Genomic DNA, 19,860 nt, shown 5'->3' with positions numbered 1-19,860 from the left:
ACAAGCCAGAGTGTTACCCTCTGTGTTGCCAATGTAGGGAGCCATGTTCTTCTGGAAGGAAACAGAGATGCTCTTGGGACTAGTGACAGCTCTCCGACCTCGCAAGGTGTGAGGGGTTGGGAGGCTCGAGCACAGCAGCAGGACAGTAAGGATGATTAACACGACTGAGCTGGCCGTTAAAGGTGCAGCCCTCCCTTCTAAGCTCTGACCCATTTGGCAGGCATGGCCATAACAGTTTGCACAGGAACCCCCCCGTCCACAGGTAATGGGGAACAGCTAGAACTGAACTCCGGCACTGATGGGGCAGTTTGAAATACATATTAATCGTGATCACCTGCAAGTTTTCTAAGGCGTCATTTGAGAATTGGAAACACTTTGTAAAAATAATGAGAATTACTGTAAAGCACCCACAAAGCACTATATTCCCCAGGTCTTATTATAATTAGTTTTATTAGTGAATGTTAAAGAACACAGCTTGATATTGTTATTAAGTCTTTTGTGGTGACAGCATTGTGAGATGAATGGAAAAACAGATGTCTCTGTTTTATATAAGCCTCTAGACTAATGCTTATAACAGGCTACAGCTAATGCCTCACGGATAATCTTTCTCATGCCTTTCAAGCAATAGCTAAACAAGGGGAAAACCCCGAGGCTAGCCAGCCAGACCGCTATTTTACTTGCTACAGCTTTTTCTTTCCCCTTCCCCTTTAGCCTCCTCAAAGTTACTGGCAATCAAAGCTGAAAACTGAAGGTGGGTTGCTACACCTTTGACTTGCAGGCCTGAATATCAATGAGCCACAAGAGACAAAGATGGAGAGAGCAACAAAAGGTGAGGGGAAGAGACAGAGGAGATTGGAAACGGCTCGTTTCCCAGCACACACACTGACAGACAGGTAGTGTTAACACTGTACCTAGAGAGGCTGCCCTCAGTGGCCAGGCTCGGGGAGTCATCGAGGACATTAGGTTCACTGCAGGAGGGGCAGGGAGATTGAGAATTTAGGGAAAGAAAATGCAAAAAGCATGCGATTGTCTCTGTTTTCAAGGGAAAAAATATCAACGGAATAAAAAAGAAGAAAAAAAAAAAAAGGACGGTAACATTAATTGGTCTTGCAGGCTCAACAGCACATATATGACTCAGAGGAGCTGAAAGAACATCTGATAACGGGAACAGCCTTTAGAGGGAGTTTACTGTACGTGGAGACTTAATACATCTCTGCCGAGAACTGGGGAGCTGGGAAGTTCAGTAGGATGCGTTTCCACAGGAAATAAGGGCAGGGAACTGTTTTCAAAGCCATTTTCCTGCAGCATTTCCATTTATTTTGGTTCTATTTACTTCCAGCTTCATAGAAAGCTTTTTTCTTCCCCCTTCCTCACGAGCCAGTTCTCCCTGAGGGAGGGCTAATCTATCTCCCGTGAGCTATAGACCACTCTCCTTCTGGTAGGACTCTAAGGACAAACATCTGGAAAACAAGGTCTTTAGTGCAATTAAACTGTAAGTAAACAGCTGGCACGGATCCTGGCAAATGAGTACATAATCACATTGCTTTTCTACACTTCAGCCATTTGGGCAGGAGCAGCCTTCTCAGCCCATAGGAAAAACATGAAAGAAAGAAGGCAGTCTGCTGGGTTACCAGCAGGAAAGCAATAATAATATTACTTAACGTTAATTAGTTTACGCTTGTGAGGCAGTCTGAAAGCCCAGAGACCATCCATAAATAAAAAGGGCATGACGTTGTGGACTATGATTATGCTTGCTGAGCTTATACTTCCCTACACAGATGAAAAGCGATTCTCCTGGTATACCGTGTACTTAAAAAGTAGAGAGCAAAGCTCTGTTGTAATTAAAGTCTTTTTTTCTCAGCATCACTGTGACTTGGGATTGCACAAAGCAAACATTGCTATCAGTCAACTGTGACTCTTATGAAGCTTATGCATTGAAGATGGTAGTGAAAGATTGAGGAAAATGCAGTCTTGCATATTAAGTTTTCAAGAAACAAAGGGACTGAATCAACTGAGTTCAAAAGTCAAATAAGTTCCTGTAAGCCCTTTTGTGAAAACTCCCAGATAAAAATCTGTGTAACTTCTCTCTTGTAAATCACTTCTCCTATCTCTGCTGGTATGTACCACAGCTGTTACTTTTCCTTCGTGTATTAAGGTTATTTCTTTAATTCCAAGCGAGACTGGGGAGGGAACAATGTTGTTTGATTTTCCAAGGCTGGTCAAGAGATAATGTAGAATTTATTCTTTAAAGGTTCAAAGGAAATAACATAAATCAATCTGTCCATTGTCAGATATCCTTGGATAACTATGTCACAGACAAATAAAACAATAAACATTGCTTACTTTGAAAAAAGATCCCATTTAAATGCAAAACTTCTCTCTACATCTTCTAAAGATGTGTATTTCCCAAATTCCAATCTCTTTCTCACACTCCATGTTAACCAGGAATAAGTTATTTCTATCAACAAGTATATTTCTAGTTTTAAACAGCATTAAATCTCGTCTTTGAACTTGACATTCAGTTTCTGTGATGAGCTAGCTACTGTTCTAGGAAGTACAAAGACTACATGGAAGAAAACAAAGTGAATCAAATAGAATGCCTCTTCCCCCCTTTCCAGCTTCTCAGGGTTCCTCCCCACTCCTTACACAGACCGGGTACGGTCCCCTGGTTCAATGCATAACCCCAGAATCACGTGTTTCTTTTTGCTGTCCACCGTAGTAGCAAAGGAAAATAATAGTGCTGAGGGTTTCTGAAGGTATTTAAGAGGAAGGTTTCTGTGGATGGCAACTTGCTCTTATGGACCTTACACAACACATCATCCTGGAAAATCATTCTTTCCAACCCTGCATCCTTGGTTCAACACGATTTCAGGATGAATAAATTTAGCATCACTATGCTGGCACTGATTCTACTATCCCACGTCTCTGACGTACACATAATATACCTGCACCATTTCTGCTCTTGTGAATATAATGGGAAAGGTGAAAAGTCCATGTCGTTACCTTTGGCTGGGTAACATGCCCACCTCAGCCTGAGGTGCGGACACGCTGGAGAGATGGCTGGAGAACCGCCTCCTCCCAATGGCACCCATAAGGTATGCTTCTTGTTCACTTACCACACTGGGCATGCTCAAGGAGTCATCTAGAAAGAAAGGAAAAACAGGAAAGGAGAGGAAATAACCACCCCAAACCCCACCTACATATTCACAGTTGTCAAGAGATAACAGGATGCCAAAGGTGTACCCAACACTTTACTTACCAAGGCGCCAAGCCTGCAAATTTGAATGCTTCCATTAGATTTTACAGTCACAGTTCAGAAAGACATATCCATGAAACCCTGCAGGATGAGGAACTCAGCACACACGGGGAGGGGGTTTATGTATGCTTTCAGCTTATATGGCTCTCGAAAACGTGTTTGGGAAACTCGGCTTCCACTAGGGCTTAATTCCTGTGATTAATACATTGTTTGTTGATACACAGTGTTTTCTGGCATAAAGGTTGTAACTGGACATTTTGCTGTTATGAAATAAACTGCAGCTATGATATAGCAAAGCACATTTACCAAAGTTACAATACTTGACAGCAAAATGCAGAACTGACACCCTTGAACACTCCTCGGGACATGCGTTTTAAAACGTTATCCAAAAAAAGGACAAATTGACTCTACATCATACTGCAACTGAGTTACGCACACAGTTGGATTGTGATCAGGACTGCTTGAAATTGTCAGTGCCGTTTCAAATTACCTGAAGTACCTGGAAAGAAATACCTCTTCTGTGGGTTTTACCATGACAACTTCTAACTACAAATAAATAAATAAAACAAAGGGGAAGTTTTGTGTAATTTTCTCTTTTCTTCTCAACATTTTCCAATTTTGATATACTGAAATATTTTATGGCAGCATTAAGCCAAGGCAGGGCTGAGGTAATACGGCCGTACGCAAATGGGAAGATAGTGCTCAGCGTTCCACACAGTGGCTCATAATTAATCTGAGGCTGAAACCAGAGTTTGCCACAGTGAGTTTCTGAGCAATGTATCAGCAGTACCATGCTGAGCGGATCGTACAATGTTTAATGATGAACCCAGCTAAAATAAAGCTGGGCTGAGCCTGGAAAGTTTCAGGCTGTTCTTTCCCAAAAGGCAATTCTGCTGTAACCACACAGGCCTTTTTTTGAGGCACCCATTTCCACTCCTCATGTTTGCCTTTGGGGAATAGTCAGCAGTCCTCAGATAGAGGAGTGAAGCACCTGAGTTTCAGGCATTGAGGCAACCAACAGTTGCAGCACCAGAAGAGAGTATCCCTGCTAAAGTAGGGGGGAGCCCAAGCCTGATGACGTATGAGCAGAGTTTTCTACCCTGGCTTTCTGTGATGGACAACCCAGAAACAATAGGCAGCTCAGAAACAGAGAGAAGGCAAAATTCCAAGAATAACATGAAACTGTAACGACAAAGCAACATTCAGGTCATTGCAGATTAGTCCCCAAAAGTTTCACCACCCTATTCCTTCTAAACTGGTGCCAGAAAGCCTGGCAACTCCTGAACATGCCTGCCGACCGAAAGCGAGATCAAGCTTTTGTTGTCAGTAGGTTTAAGGCTTAATTTCCTCTGCTAATCGAGTAACACAAGCACACAGACATTCCACCCTGCAGAAAGTCACGGCTGGACCCCTTGCAGCACAATGACAAGGTATTCCACATCGGAGCACCTGGAGAGAAGCGATGAGCAGGGAGTACTGAGGTCCTGCAGGAACAGGATCCTAACTACAGAGCCTAGGGCCAGGACGCAGGTCAGAGAAGGCTGGTTGCCAAGTGCCTTGCCAGCACTGTGAGGACTGCATCGCAGCCCAGGTCTCACACACTAAAAATCTGCCAGTGCCCTTCCCTTTCCCCTGCCCAGCGCTCGGGGGAACGAGGAGGTGTGTAACGACCCAAGCTTTAGCACCTTGAGCTGTGTAGCGACCACACCGGTTTCTCTGCCTCATGCCTCTGTGGTCTTTTGTTCACACTGGGACGGGGACAACTGCCTTCCCCTCCCAGCCATCCTCTGGGGCATCAGGAAAACATCTTCAGTGCTGGGGGCTTAACTCAAATCAGTAGTCACGTACTTTCTTCATCCTCCTCATCCGTGCGGCTCAACGTGTCCTGCGAGGCCTGCTGGGAAGGCTCGCTGTCCTGCTCCCAGACCGTGCCAGTGCCGGTGTTGGAGCGGGACATGGTGGCCAGGCTCAGGCGGTAAGCGGAGGTGGAGGTCCCCACGGTGCTGACAGATGTCTTCCCTTGGTAAGCTGCACAAGAGTGGGAAAACCAAACCCGAGTCAGTGATGGCACCGGAAATCAAAAACCAGCCAAGCATTCCTGTCACGTCAGGCACCTGGTTGTGCCCAGACTAGTGGGGCAGGGGTGATAAACCAGACACGGCTGCCCCAGCTCACCTCAGCTCTCCAAAATCTCTGCCTGTTCCTCTTACGCAGTCTGGTTTTCTCCCTTAACCTTGGCGCCATTTTTTCCAGATCAGCTTCAACATTTAGGAACAAGGCAAATTATTACCAAGGAAACGAGGCTGAGGCATTTTCTTTCGAATTTGTTTTCTCTTCTTGGGAACAAAGCACATAAAACCTCCTGCCGTGCGTAAGCACTGGCTGCCATCTCGTGGCAACAAGCGCGGCTGTGAGAGGAGAACGTGTCCCCTCGTGCAGGGGCGAACGCAGCGCACCGGCAGCTCAGGGACGCCGGGCTGCACCTTGCAGTGGAGAAAAATAAAGAAGAAACCAAGAGGAGAGAGGAGCAGGCCGATCTGCTGCAGAAAAGCTGACGTGTTGCTGCATGAGCAGCTTTGGCTTTAGGGAGATGTGGCTGGGGGCTCACGCATTGGGGGCTGCACGGGCCAGCTGGGACGGCGAGCGGCAGCTACTGGGAGACGGGACTCGGTGGAGTAAGTGGGCACGGCAAGGTGCGTGTCACTACCGACCTGGCTTGTGCTGGCTGTCCAGCGATAAGCCTGGGCTGGGCACAGGGCCCGATCCGGGGCAGGCTGCTGGGGGGCAAGTCGATGACCCCATCCCCTCCTGGGCAGCAGGAAGGTCTGGCCTCACAGGTTAACGTACGAGTGAGCCCGCTGGCCAGGTTGGGCTGCTGGCCCTCGGCTCTCCCCGCTCCTCCTTACCAGACCCGCTGTGCACTGCCTCTTTCAGGATCTTCAGCTCGTTGTTGAATTCGGCAATGAGGGAGCTCTTGCAGAGCGGGCGCGGGATGAACCGTCTCTCCAGCTGGTCGGCGATGTGCTGTCGGGCAGTCAGCTCCTCGTGGTTCTCGGCTGGCTGGGCCAGCAGCTGCAAAATTGGGACAGGTTAGCGCTGCAGGGAAATGATGCCCAGGGAACTGGGAGTAGTCTCCAGACCAGCAGGAGCCTGCAGCCAGCAGACTGTCCTCGTTGTAGGCATGAGGTGTTTGACTCCAGCTACAAGGTTTCCACCTGTCTGTCAGGGACAACCTTACGTTTGACTGAACAGATATCAAAACCTCACTGACACTGGTGCGTGGGGATGAAGGCTTGCTTATGCTAAGCTCTACCCTCAGACGTGAGACAGCTCCTTTCTCCAGAATGATTTAGTCTGTCAGGGTGGTGAGACACGGTACCATGGGTACGTGGGGTACCATGTGCTAGCCTACCTGGTTAGCAGGGAAGAGCCACGATTAACTTAAGCCCAGGCTGCCTCAGCCTAGCAGCTGTCTGTCCATCCACAGAAGTCCTGTCAGAACCTTCACCCACGAGATGGGAAGTGGAGTGGTCCTTCCTGGCTGTTACCTGTATTGCCTGGCTCTATGCAGAAGAGAGATTTCTGGAAGATTTCTGCCAACTATGCCAACCCCCTCCTAGGTGCAGAGCATCCACGCTACTTCCAAGTGCTTTGAGGGTCTTTGTTGCAAAAGCAAGTCCGCATGCAAGCCCTCTTGGTCAAGCCTGAGAGTACTTTCCCATCCAGGGGAACTAAGACTAGCTGTGCTCCATGGATCAGAGCTCCTGTGTGACTGGCAGTGTCACCTAGGAAGAAGCCCTGTGATTTAGTTTCAAAGGGTTCCCAGGCTACTAACTTCTGAAAAGCCACTCCCTACATAAACACAGTTCTTCCAGAAGTGCTGTTCCTCTGTTCTCAGCAGGGGAACAAAGGGTATCTTGCCTTCAGGGAGTGATCTATCAGGAGCCAAAGCAATGGTTACCTTGCACTGGATGAAGGGCCGAAGGAGCACAAAGATAGGGATCCGTGTTCGTACGATAAAGTCGAGGAAATCCCACAGGGCCAGCCCTCCCACCTTCCGCAGTGCCATCTCTTTGACTTGCAGGCTCAGCCAGTACCACTGGCTGTCCAGTTGGCGTTCAAAGCAAACAAGGATCACCTTCAGGGCTACAGGGGAACACACACCAGCAAACGGCAGTCAGAGGTGCTATCAGTGTCCCTTGCAAGCATGGAGGGAGGAATGGGGGGGGGGGGGCCCCACAGTGGGCACCAACCTACACAGGCATGCATGCATGCACGTGCACATGCACACCCACACACCTCAGACTCACAACTGTCTTTTTTTATCAGTCTCCAAACGTGGCAGGGAAGGAGGGCAACCTTCTTACATTAAAGGCTTCAGGATCAGGACTGAGAGTCCCATTTGCAAATAAATTTTCCTACTTCACATCTAAGTTCCTCTGTGTTTTCTTGCTGTAGTTTCCAATCTCCCTCCCTGCAGATTTCTTTTGTCTTCCTGGAATTCAGATATTTTGAAAGCAGCTCAGGGGTGAGTACAACCCTGGCTGATCAGACAACCTCAAAAATTCTGATCAAGCATATCCACACAAAGAGTCAGCCTGTGAGCACAATAACCTCCAGGTTATTTATGGGCTAATGAAAAGAACCTTTCTAGCAGCGCAGCTGCATGAGTCATGGCCAAACTGTAATCTAAACAAAAATATGGTCCAGTAAGCCAAGGGCCGTAATTCACAAGAGCACTGTGTTACAAATGGGGATGAACAGCGACGAGGTTCAAAACAATGCTGTATATTAAGGTGGGCAGTGACCAAGATATTTCACAGGAGAGACAAGGAATGTCCTCCTTTCCATGCTCCCCTGGTCTGGAACAAACAGGGAGGCCCGGGAATTGCTGGGGGAAGGCTGAGTACTCCATTTTCCTTGATGGGATGGCCAAGACATTTCAGCCATCACACATACATATCCAGGTTTGTTGGGGTGGGGGAACTAAATCAGTTGGTGAACTGCCTTCTTTTATCAGTGTTACCCCACTCCTCAGACACGGGTTAACGGAGACCTGAATATAAGTCTTTAGATAAATACTCTCACAAAGTCATAAAACACAGCAGCTGTTTGAAGGAGCGAGAGCTTTGAGACAAAACACTCTAACCATATAGCTCTGACAACCTGCAGTGCTGCTGCATCCCCAATTCAATGATTTTTTTCTTTCTTTGTGCCAGTGGGTCATATATGAGAAAATATAGTACTACCTTGCGGCAGTATATAGCGAGTAGAGGGAATACCAGTCAGTAAGGACCGTGTGTGCGCAGGGCCAGCAGGCACTTCACCCTAGCTAGCCAAGGGCCAGTAAAGTTGTGATATTAGAGGCTGATAGGCAGCGTGACTTGCCTTTCGTGGCTTCACTGCTATATTCTGGCAGTATGAAAACTGAATGACTTCTACCTGTGCTGCAGTCTCCTCCAGCTGCAGTGCAGACACTGCTCACATTGCAATAGATTCCAGAGGTACTCCTGGCTTCGTGCTCTGGCCTGGCCCCTTGTTCAGGACAAGACCTAAAGCAGCTCTAAAGAGCTCAGTAAGCTCCTGCCTGAGAGGGTTTTCTTTGGTGCTGCCTACGGTCTTGAACACTCCATTTTGTCCCTTCTCAGTGGTCAGAAGAAGCCATCACTCACCCAGGTAGGCAGCCTGGCTGGTGGACTCTGCGAGTCCTTCCCGCCGCAGGTCCTTCCCCGCATCCCCTGGGGTGGAGCAATGGGCAGGGGAGCTCTCCAGCATAAAATTCTTGCTGCGGGAAGTGCTGATGATGCGAGGTGGCAGGAGGATATTGATAACAGTCTGGAGCAGCAGCAGGACCTCTGGCTGCTCCAGCCAGGGGCTGTCTGAGATGCATTGGGAAGGAAGAGAGAGAGAAAGATCAGGCTACATCCCATCAAAGACACCCAAAAGATCCAGACCCTGTTCAGTTCCAAAATGGGATGCAATCTCAAATGTCCCCTAAGCCAAAACTCCGTCCCCCACACCTTGTTATGCTGCTTCTCCTCCTGCAAGCAAAGGCAAAGTTTATTTTAGCACCAACAGAAACACACAAGAACACAGAGCTACACAGCACAAAGAAATGTCCTGTTCAGTTGTCTCATGATCTCATTTCCTTTTGACATTCCCCTTTCCCTTTACTTTTTGCTTTCATGTAGGGATTCACCAGTGATCACCCTCTATAGAAGAAAGCAAGGAGCAGGACTTGTGCCAGACAAGCGGCATGGATTGGGCAGACTGAGATCCACAGGGGCACACAATTTCTGCGACCTCTGCTTCCCTCTGTGGCTTCTGCTACAACAGATTTGTCTTGCCCTGCACTCCAGTTTCAAAAGAAGGAGCACATCTGTGTAAGACCTGACTCAAGAACCATGGCACAGCTGAAACAAAGAGAAGAAACAACAACAAGTACTTCTCCCAGTGGGGCTCTTTTCAGTCTCGGACCCAACAGGCACTTAGCTGACACACTGCCAGTGACAGAAAACCAAATTAAACAAGCAAACAAACAAACAAACCCCCCAAAACAACAGAGGGCAGGGAAAGTGCAAACATCAGTTGTCAGAAAAGGGGGAGAAAAATTCTTTTTGTTAAATTAGTCAGACCTTTGCTTCCAGATCCTACTGTGAGCACAAATGGAATCAGTAGGTTTAAAAGCATTCCTTCCCTTCTTTCCTGATTGGTGAATGGGGAGACGACATGGCTTAGGGGGAAATCTTCTTTCAAAGCCTGTGCAGTAATAATAAGAAAGGATTAAATGATTTCATCGGCAGATCATGCACACAAGTTACTGCAGGGAATGAGGATCCCCTGGGCACCCTGTTTACACAGTACAACACCAGCATTGACGACCTGATTGAATTAGAAGCTGTGAGACCACTTAGTCAGGAGCAAAAGGAATTCACAGAGTAACACAGGTGTCACCTTCTCTCCTCAGAGCCAAGATGTAAGAAGCCCAGATTCCATAGATACCATTACCAAAATTGGATGTATCCCACAGGAGTCAGCTGAGTGTTTGTCCTAAACTCTGCACTGCTGTAAACGGCATCAGGATCTGACCCAGGCTATGGGGAATAAAAAAAGGAACAGAGGAAACTGCAAAAAGGGCATAATCTAAATATTCTGCTGTCCAAACATGGAGGTTATTCCCAAACACATTTTTTGTTCTGCCTCACTTTGTACTGTCCAATCATCCTCCCCAACGCAAGGAATGAACTGAAAAATAAACAAAATTCATGTTTACTCCTTGACACATAGTCAAGCCTAGACTGAAAAGTCTTTCATCTTCTTTAGAGGAGGTAATACAAATAAAGGACTGTCACTAGAACCTCTGCTCATTTACAGCTTCTCAGTTGCTGCAGACTTGGCTGTGAAATGCAACTGAACCTTGCAACCCCTCAAGCTTGCAGACCTGGGCTGAGAAATTCCAGGACAAGATGTTTTCTGATGGGGTGTGAAGTACTTCTGTTTCATATCCTGCTGGAAGTATTAGGAATTATGATCACTCCCATCTTTTTTTGACACGTTTGGTTTTCATTACATTTCAAGTTCATGAACAAGTGAGCAGGGAGAAGATGAAAACAAAAGTAAAAAGTCCCAATACTTTAAAAAAATATTAATTTGGCATCTGGTTTTTAAAAAGAGAAAAGACCTCAGAGAAGGTGAAGGTGGCCCTTTTTTTGCTTTTGATTAAAGAACCATTACCTCAGAGTTGGAAGAAGTCTGTCCTCTTTCTATGTTGGTACCAAAAAGCATTTGTGTGCCTCATGCTCTGAGGGACAGCAGAGTGTTTTGGTCCCTGTAAGCCTTCCTTCCCAAGCTGCCCTGCTGCTCAGAAATACCTGCTGAAGTACTCAACTGAATGTGCCAATGCATATTTAAAAATGCAGGTTGGAGCTAGATTAGGAAATTTATCCCTTTTTTGGTCACCATTCTCTCTGATTTCATGCCAATGGGGGGTAGGGGTGGGTGGGAAAGGGATACAGAGGCAGAAAGACTCTGCAACACTTATGGCACTGCTATGAGAAAGGAATAGTGATGAAATTCTCCAAAAACTCCAGGATGTTTTTATTTTTCTATTATTATTCTGGACAACAAGGATGCTATTGAGTCAGCAGCTGAAAAGCCAAGTTGCCCTGCTTTTTTGAGCTGGCGCACTGTGTGACCAGCTCAGGTAAGAGTAGAAGAGCACAAACTCCACTCTCAGTTGCACACATGGTCCCACAGTAAGAGGTAGGGTTGCGTGGACGTGACCTAAGCGGAGGCCCATCTCCCTGTGGCAGGAGGCTTATGCTAAATCCTTGGATCCTGCAAAGAATCCTAACGTGCTTGTCAGAGCCATAAACAGCATCGATCAGCCGAACTCCCTGGACTTCAACGGCAGCGTTAAGCTGATGGATGCTTGCTGTGGACTTGGCCACAAAAGGTGAATCCTGAGCTTAGTTCAAGTTTCCAAAAAGAAGGGAGAATTTACATGCTGCTTCTCTTTCATTTTTGGTGTATGTTCCACAGTTTTTGCCCAGCTTTTGCAGAAAGAAAACAGAGCACCGATGAGTTGGTGTCTCAACCAGAAGCTATAACAGACCTGGCCACAGGCCAGGGCAGACACACCTGTATCTGCAATGCTACAAGCCGGACAACAGCTGTGCTGAAGGGCAGAGGTGGCGAGAGATAAGGGCTGAGATGAAGAAGGGGTAATCCGTCAGCCACACTGGAGGGTCCTACCACTCCCATCACCTGCAATACAAACAGAGCACATCACCACAACTGACTACTTAAGAGTTTCATCCATGCCATATCCTCCAACGCCAGTGAAATGGAGGTGTCTTCCACTGAGCACTGAGTTGGGGTGGATCTAGGAGAACCAGCCCCCCCAGTGGTCCTTGTGGGAGCTGGGGCCAGTGAGGAGACGGAGTTTTAGCAGGGAAAGGGAAGGGAGAAGAGGGAACCAGCAAGGATGGGAGGAGTGCAGAGGTAACCTGGTACATTTATAAATGTACCCAGTACCAGCCCTGAATGACCAGCACTGGACTGGTGGAACAGTTAGAGTTGGAGGATATGTCATGTAACGACTGTAACAGATAAAAATATGTCATCAAAGCAAAAAGTCTGCATTGAAACTGTACATCATTCCCCTTCTCTTGCTGATCTACTTGAAAAATAATGTCCTAAGTATGACCCAAGTCGGGTTTTGTACAATGTTCAGATTCCTCTCAAACACAGTCTGCTCTTAGGAGCTCTTAATTACGATTAATCTCACCTGACCCCAGACGTCTGAAGCAGAGTCACCTGCATGTGACCTGGTTGTCTCGAGCAACTTGAAATAACAGTGCAAAAAAATAGGGGAGAGTTATTCAAACCAGTTTGGATGTGTCCCTCAGGCGGAATTAAATCGCAGGCCTGCATATGCCTGTTTCTCTCCAGGACTAGACGCATCTAGATGACGGGAACAGGGAGAAGCTTCCTGGCAGATGCCTAAGCTTAGGGGAAGTGAACACACTCTTCTTTTAACAAATTCAGCCTGGGGAAAAAAGGCATAACCAGTATTCTGCCAGAAAACCAAGGACAATTTAGAAGGGGAAGAGGCAGAGCCCTTTCATTGTATCATTGTGGATTATAATCTAGACATTTCCCCACTTTCCTGGCTGGTGTCTTTTTGAGTTTCATGATGCAACTGGTCTACACATGATATAGCATGCAGTTAGGGGTGCTCCCACAGCTCACAGAGGCCATCATAGTTCTGACAGCTAAAGGTAATTTACTCCTAGCAGTAAGAGTACATCTTTTCCTGGTAGCTCTCCCTGATGTTCCCAGCCAGCTGAACAGAAGCATGATGACTGCACTTCAGCACTGCGGAGCTTTCTGCTATTTTAGGAGTGCTGGCTAATTGTTAATGCAGGCCCTCCGGAGAGCTTGCTGGCGTGATTCACTCTACCATGCCTGCCTGCCAAACTGCAAGGCCATTCTAAACTTGTATTTGAGCTAACTCTGTAGCAACCTCCCCATGTAGCAACCCCAAGTAGTCTGAGGGCCCCCATTTGCAGTACCTCCAAGCAGCTGCCTCAGTTTGAACAAGGAAGGAGTCTTATGGGCTCTGACAGCTTGGAGCCTCCCTGCCCTTGCAGCGACGAGTGCCGAATGGACTCGAAGGACAGGAACCTGGCAAGAACTGATACTGCATTGTAGCTGATTATCATTGTTTTTAAAGCCCCTCAGAGCACTGGTGAACCCTGATAGGTGTCTTGTAACTGCTAGAAAAAGTTATGACGTTTGTGTTCTAAGGAGAAAGCGTTATAAAACCCAACAACAGAAAAGCTAGTGCAGCCTTTCCCCATTTATTTGTATTTTTTCAACATGGAATGAAAGCAGGCATGTTTGTCCAAATGCCTGGAGTTACACTGATGTCAAACCGAGGGTTTGCCCCCAGTGTAACAGCTGCAGAAACACTACAGCCTGTCACTGCATGACCAGACCCCGTCTGTATCGTGCCTCTGTTGTAACACGCTTAGGAGCATAAAATGTACTGAGAGTGGGATCTGAACATTGTACAGTGCAAACCTGTACTAGATCAAGCCAGGGACATTGCAAACAGTGGCGTGAATCCACCCATGTAAACCCTTCTGACTAGCCAACACCTGATGGCCTCTGTCAGGGCCATCGGGGTCCTTCCCCACTGGAGACGGTAGGTATCCCCAGTGCCACCCTCTCCCCATCTCTACCAGGTGTGTGCAGTCTCCACCACCCCACTCTCCAACTTGCAGCCCTCAACTCTCAGCTCAATCTGGCACAGGTGGATCTTCAAAGTGGTGCGTGGGAAGCAACGGAAATAAATCACTTGACCACTGCTACCGGTCACTGTATCTCCCCATGCACCACTTCAAAAATGAACCTTGCTCTCTCTAGTGTCACTTGCGAAGTCCCCTTGCGAGTGGTAAGGGGGACAGGTAAAATGACAGGAATGGGAATGAACTATCTTCTGTCCAGAGAAGTCAACAGCCAGGGGGAGGTTTAGCAAAGGTTCACGGGGTTGCCGCTCGGCTACTCACCAGATTGACACACACATTGATCAGAGACCTAAGGTGAGGCAGGAAGGATATGATAGGCTGCCTCTGAAGTGTCAAACAAACCCCTTCAATCAAATTGCTGGCAGGCTCCCACTCAACCTGGCGCCTGCAATACAACAGTAGGTGCCGTTAGCCGCGGGCCTCCTGCCCCCCACCAGACGCTTGCAAACACGGCGACCGACACACAGTGATGCCCACAGAGGAAACGTTTCAGACAGCGATGACGTCCAAGATGAGCACAAAGTGCGCAACAGAGAAAAGGTTTTATCCACGCAGAGCCACAGAGCACACTGGGCGTTTGAGAGAGACAAGAAACGTAGCAGAGGGGTCCGCGCTAGCGACACAAACCCCCTCACAACAGCAGTGGCGGACGGGCTGTGTTTCACTCCCTGGTGCTTCCCTCTGGCCGGTGGTGAATGCAATGGAGCCACCAGCCAGCTGCCTCGGGGGTGCCTGTGTGGGGAAAAGGTCTGCTGTGCCACGCTCCCAGCTGAGAAGGGACTCCTCCATCCCTTGTGGCTTGTGGGCGTTCTCACCGAAGGGAACAAACCCCATCAGCCGTGAGTGCCCTCGGTAAGCCGCTCTGCAGTCCGGCCTGCTCTGCCAGAGCAACTCCCAGACACAGTCTGCCCTAAACATAGACTGGCCCAGCAGTACAATCTTTACCTTCCTCACCCTGTGTGTGGGGGGGGCTGATTTGTTCCCAACCAGCACCAAAGTCCTTCATTCCAGGATTCTTTCTTCCCTGACACTTTGGTTTTTTTCACCAAAACAGCTGTCAAGGCTTGTGACAGATGCTGATGGTGTCCTTCCTAATCATAAGCAGGCACAGCGTAGGTAACATGAAAGCGGATTGCACCCTTCAGCTCAGGGCCTGACTCCTCCGAGTAAGCACAGCTCTCAAGCCAGCATCTGACTGTGCACTCGCTGGGACAGAAAGACAAGGCTTGCACAACTTGTTAGCTCAGTGCTAAACAATAAGTCAAGCTCCTCCGAGGACTTCTTAGAGTCACGTGGGGGATCAAGTATCTACTACTTCTTATGCAGACGAGCATACATCTCGTCTTTCAGCATCCACTGTTCCTAAGTCTCCTGAACAGTAGTTTGTTCTTGTTGTTACACATATACCACCTCCCATCAGACACTGGTTTTGGAAGGGGGTGCCCACAGGATACAGTGTATAAGATTCTGGTGCGAGTACCCCAACGGATGGCTCCTGGGGTCTGGCGCCCAGTCCCATCCCTAAGAGACTTCATAGCCCAATGACATTTAAATGTAGTTGCTGCATTTGGTTCAGTGGCTCTGCTGTCTCTCCCTTTGGGTACAGAAGAGCAATTTCAGCAGGTGTAGGTACACGCACAGACAGAGAGAATATGAAGGGAATTCTAATTTATGAGCATTCATTCAGCTTACACAAAAAGGAAAGATCTTGAGGAACAGAAAGACCCCTAAGCTGCCTTTGAGGCAGAGGAATGTATGAGCAGGAAAAGAAGGACTGAGAAGCAGGCAAGACATGTCCAAAAGAATCAAACCAACAGGAAGGAGAAGCATCAAAATCTCTGCCTCTGAATTCCCTACAAGGGTAGGAGTTTTTTAAAGCAGACCGTTAGCCAAAGGAAAGCAATAGACAGTGATGCCAGAAAGAAGAGATCACCTCCCTGTTATTTGCTCCACCTTAGTTGGGTACATATGATTCCCACTGGGACCTAAAATTTTGTGTCCAAGTCCTAAATTCTGATGTCCTCTGTCATTTGGCTTCTCATCTGAGACTGCCAACAAAGTGACTAATTGAAGCAGTTGAGGACATATGCCCATGAGGGTGACTGAGACCAGTGACTCTTCTTACTCAGGTCACAGGGCTGAGAGATTTTATACTACCCAGACTGGATTTGTATCACTGCCTCTGAGGCAGGAATGCTCCGTATTGAAGTCACCAAAGCCTGTACCATAATGCTACTATGTGATGCACCAGGCTTTTGCCAGACACTGACTGGATGCAATCGATGCCATTCTGTTCCCTCCGCTAAGGAGCATTCAGAAGCTACTGCATAGCTCCAGACTGTTTTTATCTTTACAGAGAACATAACAGTATTTTCATGAGGAGGCATGCTGGAAATTACTACAGTTTAACTTTCCATTAAAAAATAAAATTCATCTCCTCAACTCACAGCTAAAATAAAGGGGGTAGTGATATAGTATAAATCTGAAGACTTATTTTGTAGAAAGAAAAAAAAAAAAAAGATATTTCTGCAAGTTCCCTCTGTAGTTCTTAATAACCACACATTTCTTCTCTGGCTACCAGAAGACACAACAAAAATGTCAACATAAATGCACACTTACAGAGATAGAAACATCTGTTCACTTTCTGATACGTTATAAAGGTTCACTCTAACATGGCAGTTTTAGTTAGATGACATACCCACACTTCAAGGCTTGCAACATCAGAAATGGACCCCAGAGGGTTTCCATTATACCTGCTCACCTCAAAGTAGGCATCTTGTGTATTTTATTGAACATACGATCCAATCTCTTTAAGATGAGGATAAGGGCAGGTCTCACCGCCTCAGCTGTCCAGTCAGTGATGGGCAGCATCTCCATGATGTAGCGCCGGAGACCTCGGCTTTCCATCGTCTGTGTGTCATAAGGTGCCAGTTTCAGCAGGGAATGTGCAATTTCCGCCAGTCTAAAAACAGGGTTTATTAAGAGGAAAATCAAACACAACCGGCATTTCTCCACACGTGCTTATGAACTAACAGATAAATCTTCAGTAGCCTAGTAAAAAGAAAAACTGTAAAAGTCAGATCTGCTGCTATTTAAACTCTTAGATCCAATATCATAGTTCCTGGTCTGTGAAGATTGTTTTGCTGAAATCACTGTTTATATTTATGTACATGTGAATGGCCTAAAGAATATTTTCACATTGGTATTAAATGCACCAAAGAAACATCAGGAACCACGAATTTGTGCAGCTAAAAACGAAGTGCCTGAGCTGTTCATAAGATTATAACATTGCAATTGCCTCTGAAACACAGACCTGACATCACCTGTATGTCAATTAATGAGTGATTTGGTTCGGGTTTGTAGTTGTTTTTCAGTGTCACCACTTCTAAGAGGTCTCACTGTGCAATTTCTTGGCGTTAAATTTAAAAATAATGTGCTGTCCCATAGGTTTACACAACATGTACTCTGTGTGATTACTCCCTGCAGCTTTGATTTGTTTCTCCTAACACTTCTACAGATTGTGTTGCTGTTTCTTCTTCTAACCCTCCCAGATGGCCTTGCCGATGGCATTTTCTGTATTGACTGTGAAATACCATGGCAACATTTAACTTACACTTGCGGTTGGACAAAGATCTACTGAAATACTTGAATATTTGCAGTAGACAAAGAGAAGCAATAAAAATACACCTACTAATAAAAGGGACAGAAATCTATATACTCCCTGAAACACGAACAGACTTTGTAGTGGACAAGTACAGTACAAACCTGCTCATATTGTGGGGGCTTCTTCTGAAATGCTTTCAACCAATGGAACATACTTCTCTTTAAAATCTGCTTAGCAATGTCAAGGGAAAGGAGTTCCTTAGATTGACCAAAAGTGCTGTAAAAGTGTTTCTTTATCCAGTATTTCTTTATTATTACTTTATACAACAACTTTGTTCTATTATGGAGTAGTTCTGTTTTCTTAAACACTGTGAAACTTAAATTATCATATAATTATGCTTCTTTCTGGAAATAAAGTATCAGTGGCAATACAGTATCAGTGGCACATAATGATGTATGGAAACTTTCTTATGCATTATAAAGTATAAGAGCCATCTCATCCGACTTGAGATGTCAATCTCAATTAATCTTCCAGCTCTGTTCATGCAGAAACAAGCAACCTAGAAAATTTTACTGTTCCTGAAATACTGGGATAAACAGCTCATTGGATATTCATCTCTTTTCACTGGATCAAAAAAGATCTTTATGACTTTTACAGACTAAACATTTAACTTTTAAATGGCTACAATTATGTGAGATTAATCCTGTCTGAAGTGATGAGCATATGATCTTGTTTTCTGAAGTCTCTGAAATGGCATCTGCCAGCCTCCCAAGACCATAGCTGTCACATCACATTCTGGTAAATCTGCTCTCTGCTTAGAGGTAAGGTTTTTGCCTACAGTGGTTAAATAGTGTCAGTCATTCCACTGATACTTATGAAATGAATTTATGTAAGAATCAAGATGATGCTGGCTTTTATTTAGGGCTAACTATGATAAAGCAATTCAGGTTCCAACCCCAATAAACCAGTTATTTCTAACACTTTCCAGGAGATGTAAGAGAATTAGAGCACAACTTATAGTCCTCTGCAAATCAATCCATCAATCCCTTAGTTTTACTGCTGTAACCTTTGACCATGGAAGACCACCTCTCTTGAAAAGAATGCAGTATTTGCCAGCTAATACTGTGTACTGCGACTCTGCTTTATGGAAATCTTCTCACAAGAAAGTATCCTTCCAGAAAATATACCAATAACACCTTCTGTACATACAGATTTAATTTTGTTAAGCTCATCTTTTAAGAGAGGGATATAAAATAGGTCAAGAACAATTAAACTCAAGTACTCAGGAATATAAAAACTTGTACAAATTCAGTTCCCACATTACTGTTAAACTGCAGATACTTCTGGGTAGTACACTAGAGCATTCTTATGTTACATACAAATGTAAGACTAGGATAATAAAAAAGAAGCCAGCCCCTTTCTTTACTGTATTAAGTAAAGTTCATTGATCAGATACATGTTCCTCACTCCCATTAAAATCATAAAGAAAACCAACCCATGTCTAACCGAGGGCATAATCTGTCCTGAGAATCTCACCTTTGTTTCTAATATAAGATTACAGTTCTTATATTTGCCAGTGCAGGGCTTGAGGGGGGGGAACAGCAACATTCAATTCATATGGAAACACACAAACCCACCTCCCAACTCCCAAAGGAATTTGTGGCATTTGTTAAAGATGACCTAAATTAACAACAAACACGGTTTTGTGTTCTATAGAGACAGCCCGATTCCAACGATCTCTGATGGTGACAGAATCTGCCAGCTAAGGAGCTTTGCCATTTTTTTCAAAGCATGCATGCAAAAGGTAGAAGGGCTTTTAGAGGGTTTTCCTTGATCCAAGGGCAGGAAGAGAGCTAGTTCAGTGCATTGCTAGTATCTGTCACCCTTCATCTTACTTTACAGGGTATTCCTGAGGAAAAAAGTATAGCACTCAAAGAGAGGAATAATTCACAGGCCTCTTGGGGTTCAGGGAGCAACATAAATTCCTTTTAAGGTGGTTGTGATTCACTTTTGAGGCCCATCCCAAACAGCTTAAGATAACTTTGCTATCTTTCCTATTTACTTTAATACTCTACTGGGCACCGTTTGGCTTAGGCCATAAAAAAGTGCCTTTTGGTATTAAGCTATTCTGTATTCAAAGAATGATCTTGAAGTATTTCTCTGCCATTCAGATTTCAGAATTCGGA

General features: G+C 45.9%; 1 protein-coding gene across 4 annotated transcripts in view; it reads right to left on the bottom strand.

The window, feature by feature from the left end:
• UNC80 (unc-80 homolog, NALCN channel complex subunit) overlaps positions 1 to 19,860 on the bottom strand; it is a 131,095-nt gene that overhangs the window by 9,811 nt on the left and 101,424 nt on the right. For 2 of the 4 annotated variants that reach the window (XM_037398225.1, XM_037398226.1), the window contains exons 52-61: positions 16,832 to 17,032; positions 14,332 to 14,455; positions 11,897 to 12,022; positions 9,892 to 10,015; positions 8,929 to 9,135; positions 7,218 to 7,402; positions 6,163 to 6,328; positions 5,105 to 5,284; positions 3,004 to 3,142; positions 912 to 968 (exon numbers count right to left, since the gene is read on the bottom strand). In XM_037398225.1, coding sequence (XP_037254122.1) covers positions 912 to 968; positions 3,004 to 3,142; positions 5,105 to 5,284; positions 6,163 to 6,328; positions 7,218 to 7,402; positions 8,929 to 9,135; positions 9,892 to 10,015; positions 11,897 to 12,022; positions 14,332 to 14,455; positions 16,832 to 17,032 — 1,509 coding nt within the window. Of the gene's footprint in view, positions 1 to 911; positions 969 to 3,003; positions 3,143 to 5,104; positions 5,285 to 6,162; positions 6,329 to 7,217; positions 7,403 to 8,928; positions 9,136 to 9,891; positions 10,016 to 11,896; positions 12,023 to 14,331; positions 14,456 to 16,831; positions 17,033 to 19,860 lie in introns of those variants that run through there. The other 2 variants (XM_037398227.1, XM_037398229.1) reach the window with 2 other exon arrangements.

This window comes from Falco rusticolus, chromosome 8, assembly GCF_015220075.1.
Source record: "Falco rusticolus isolate bFalRus1 chromosome 8, bFalRus1.pri, whole genome shotgun sequence".
In the NCBI taxonomy this organism is placed as follows: Eukaryota; Metazoa; Chordata; class Aves; order Falconiformes; family Falconidae; genus Falco; species Falco rusticolus.
Note: the sequence above shows the minus strand (reverse complement) of the source record. Positions and strands in the feature narration are given on the sequence as shown.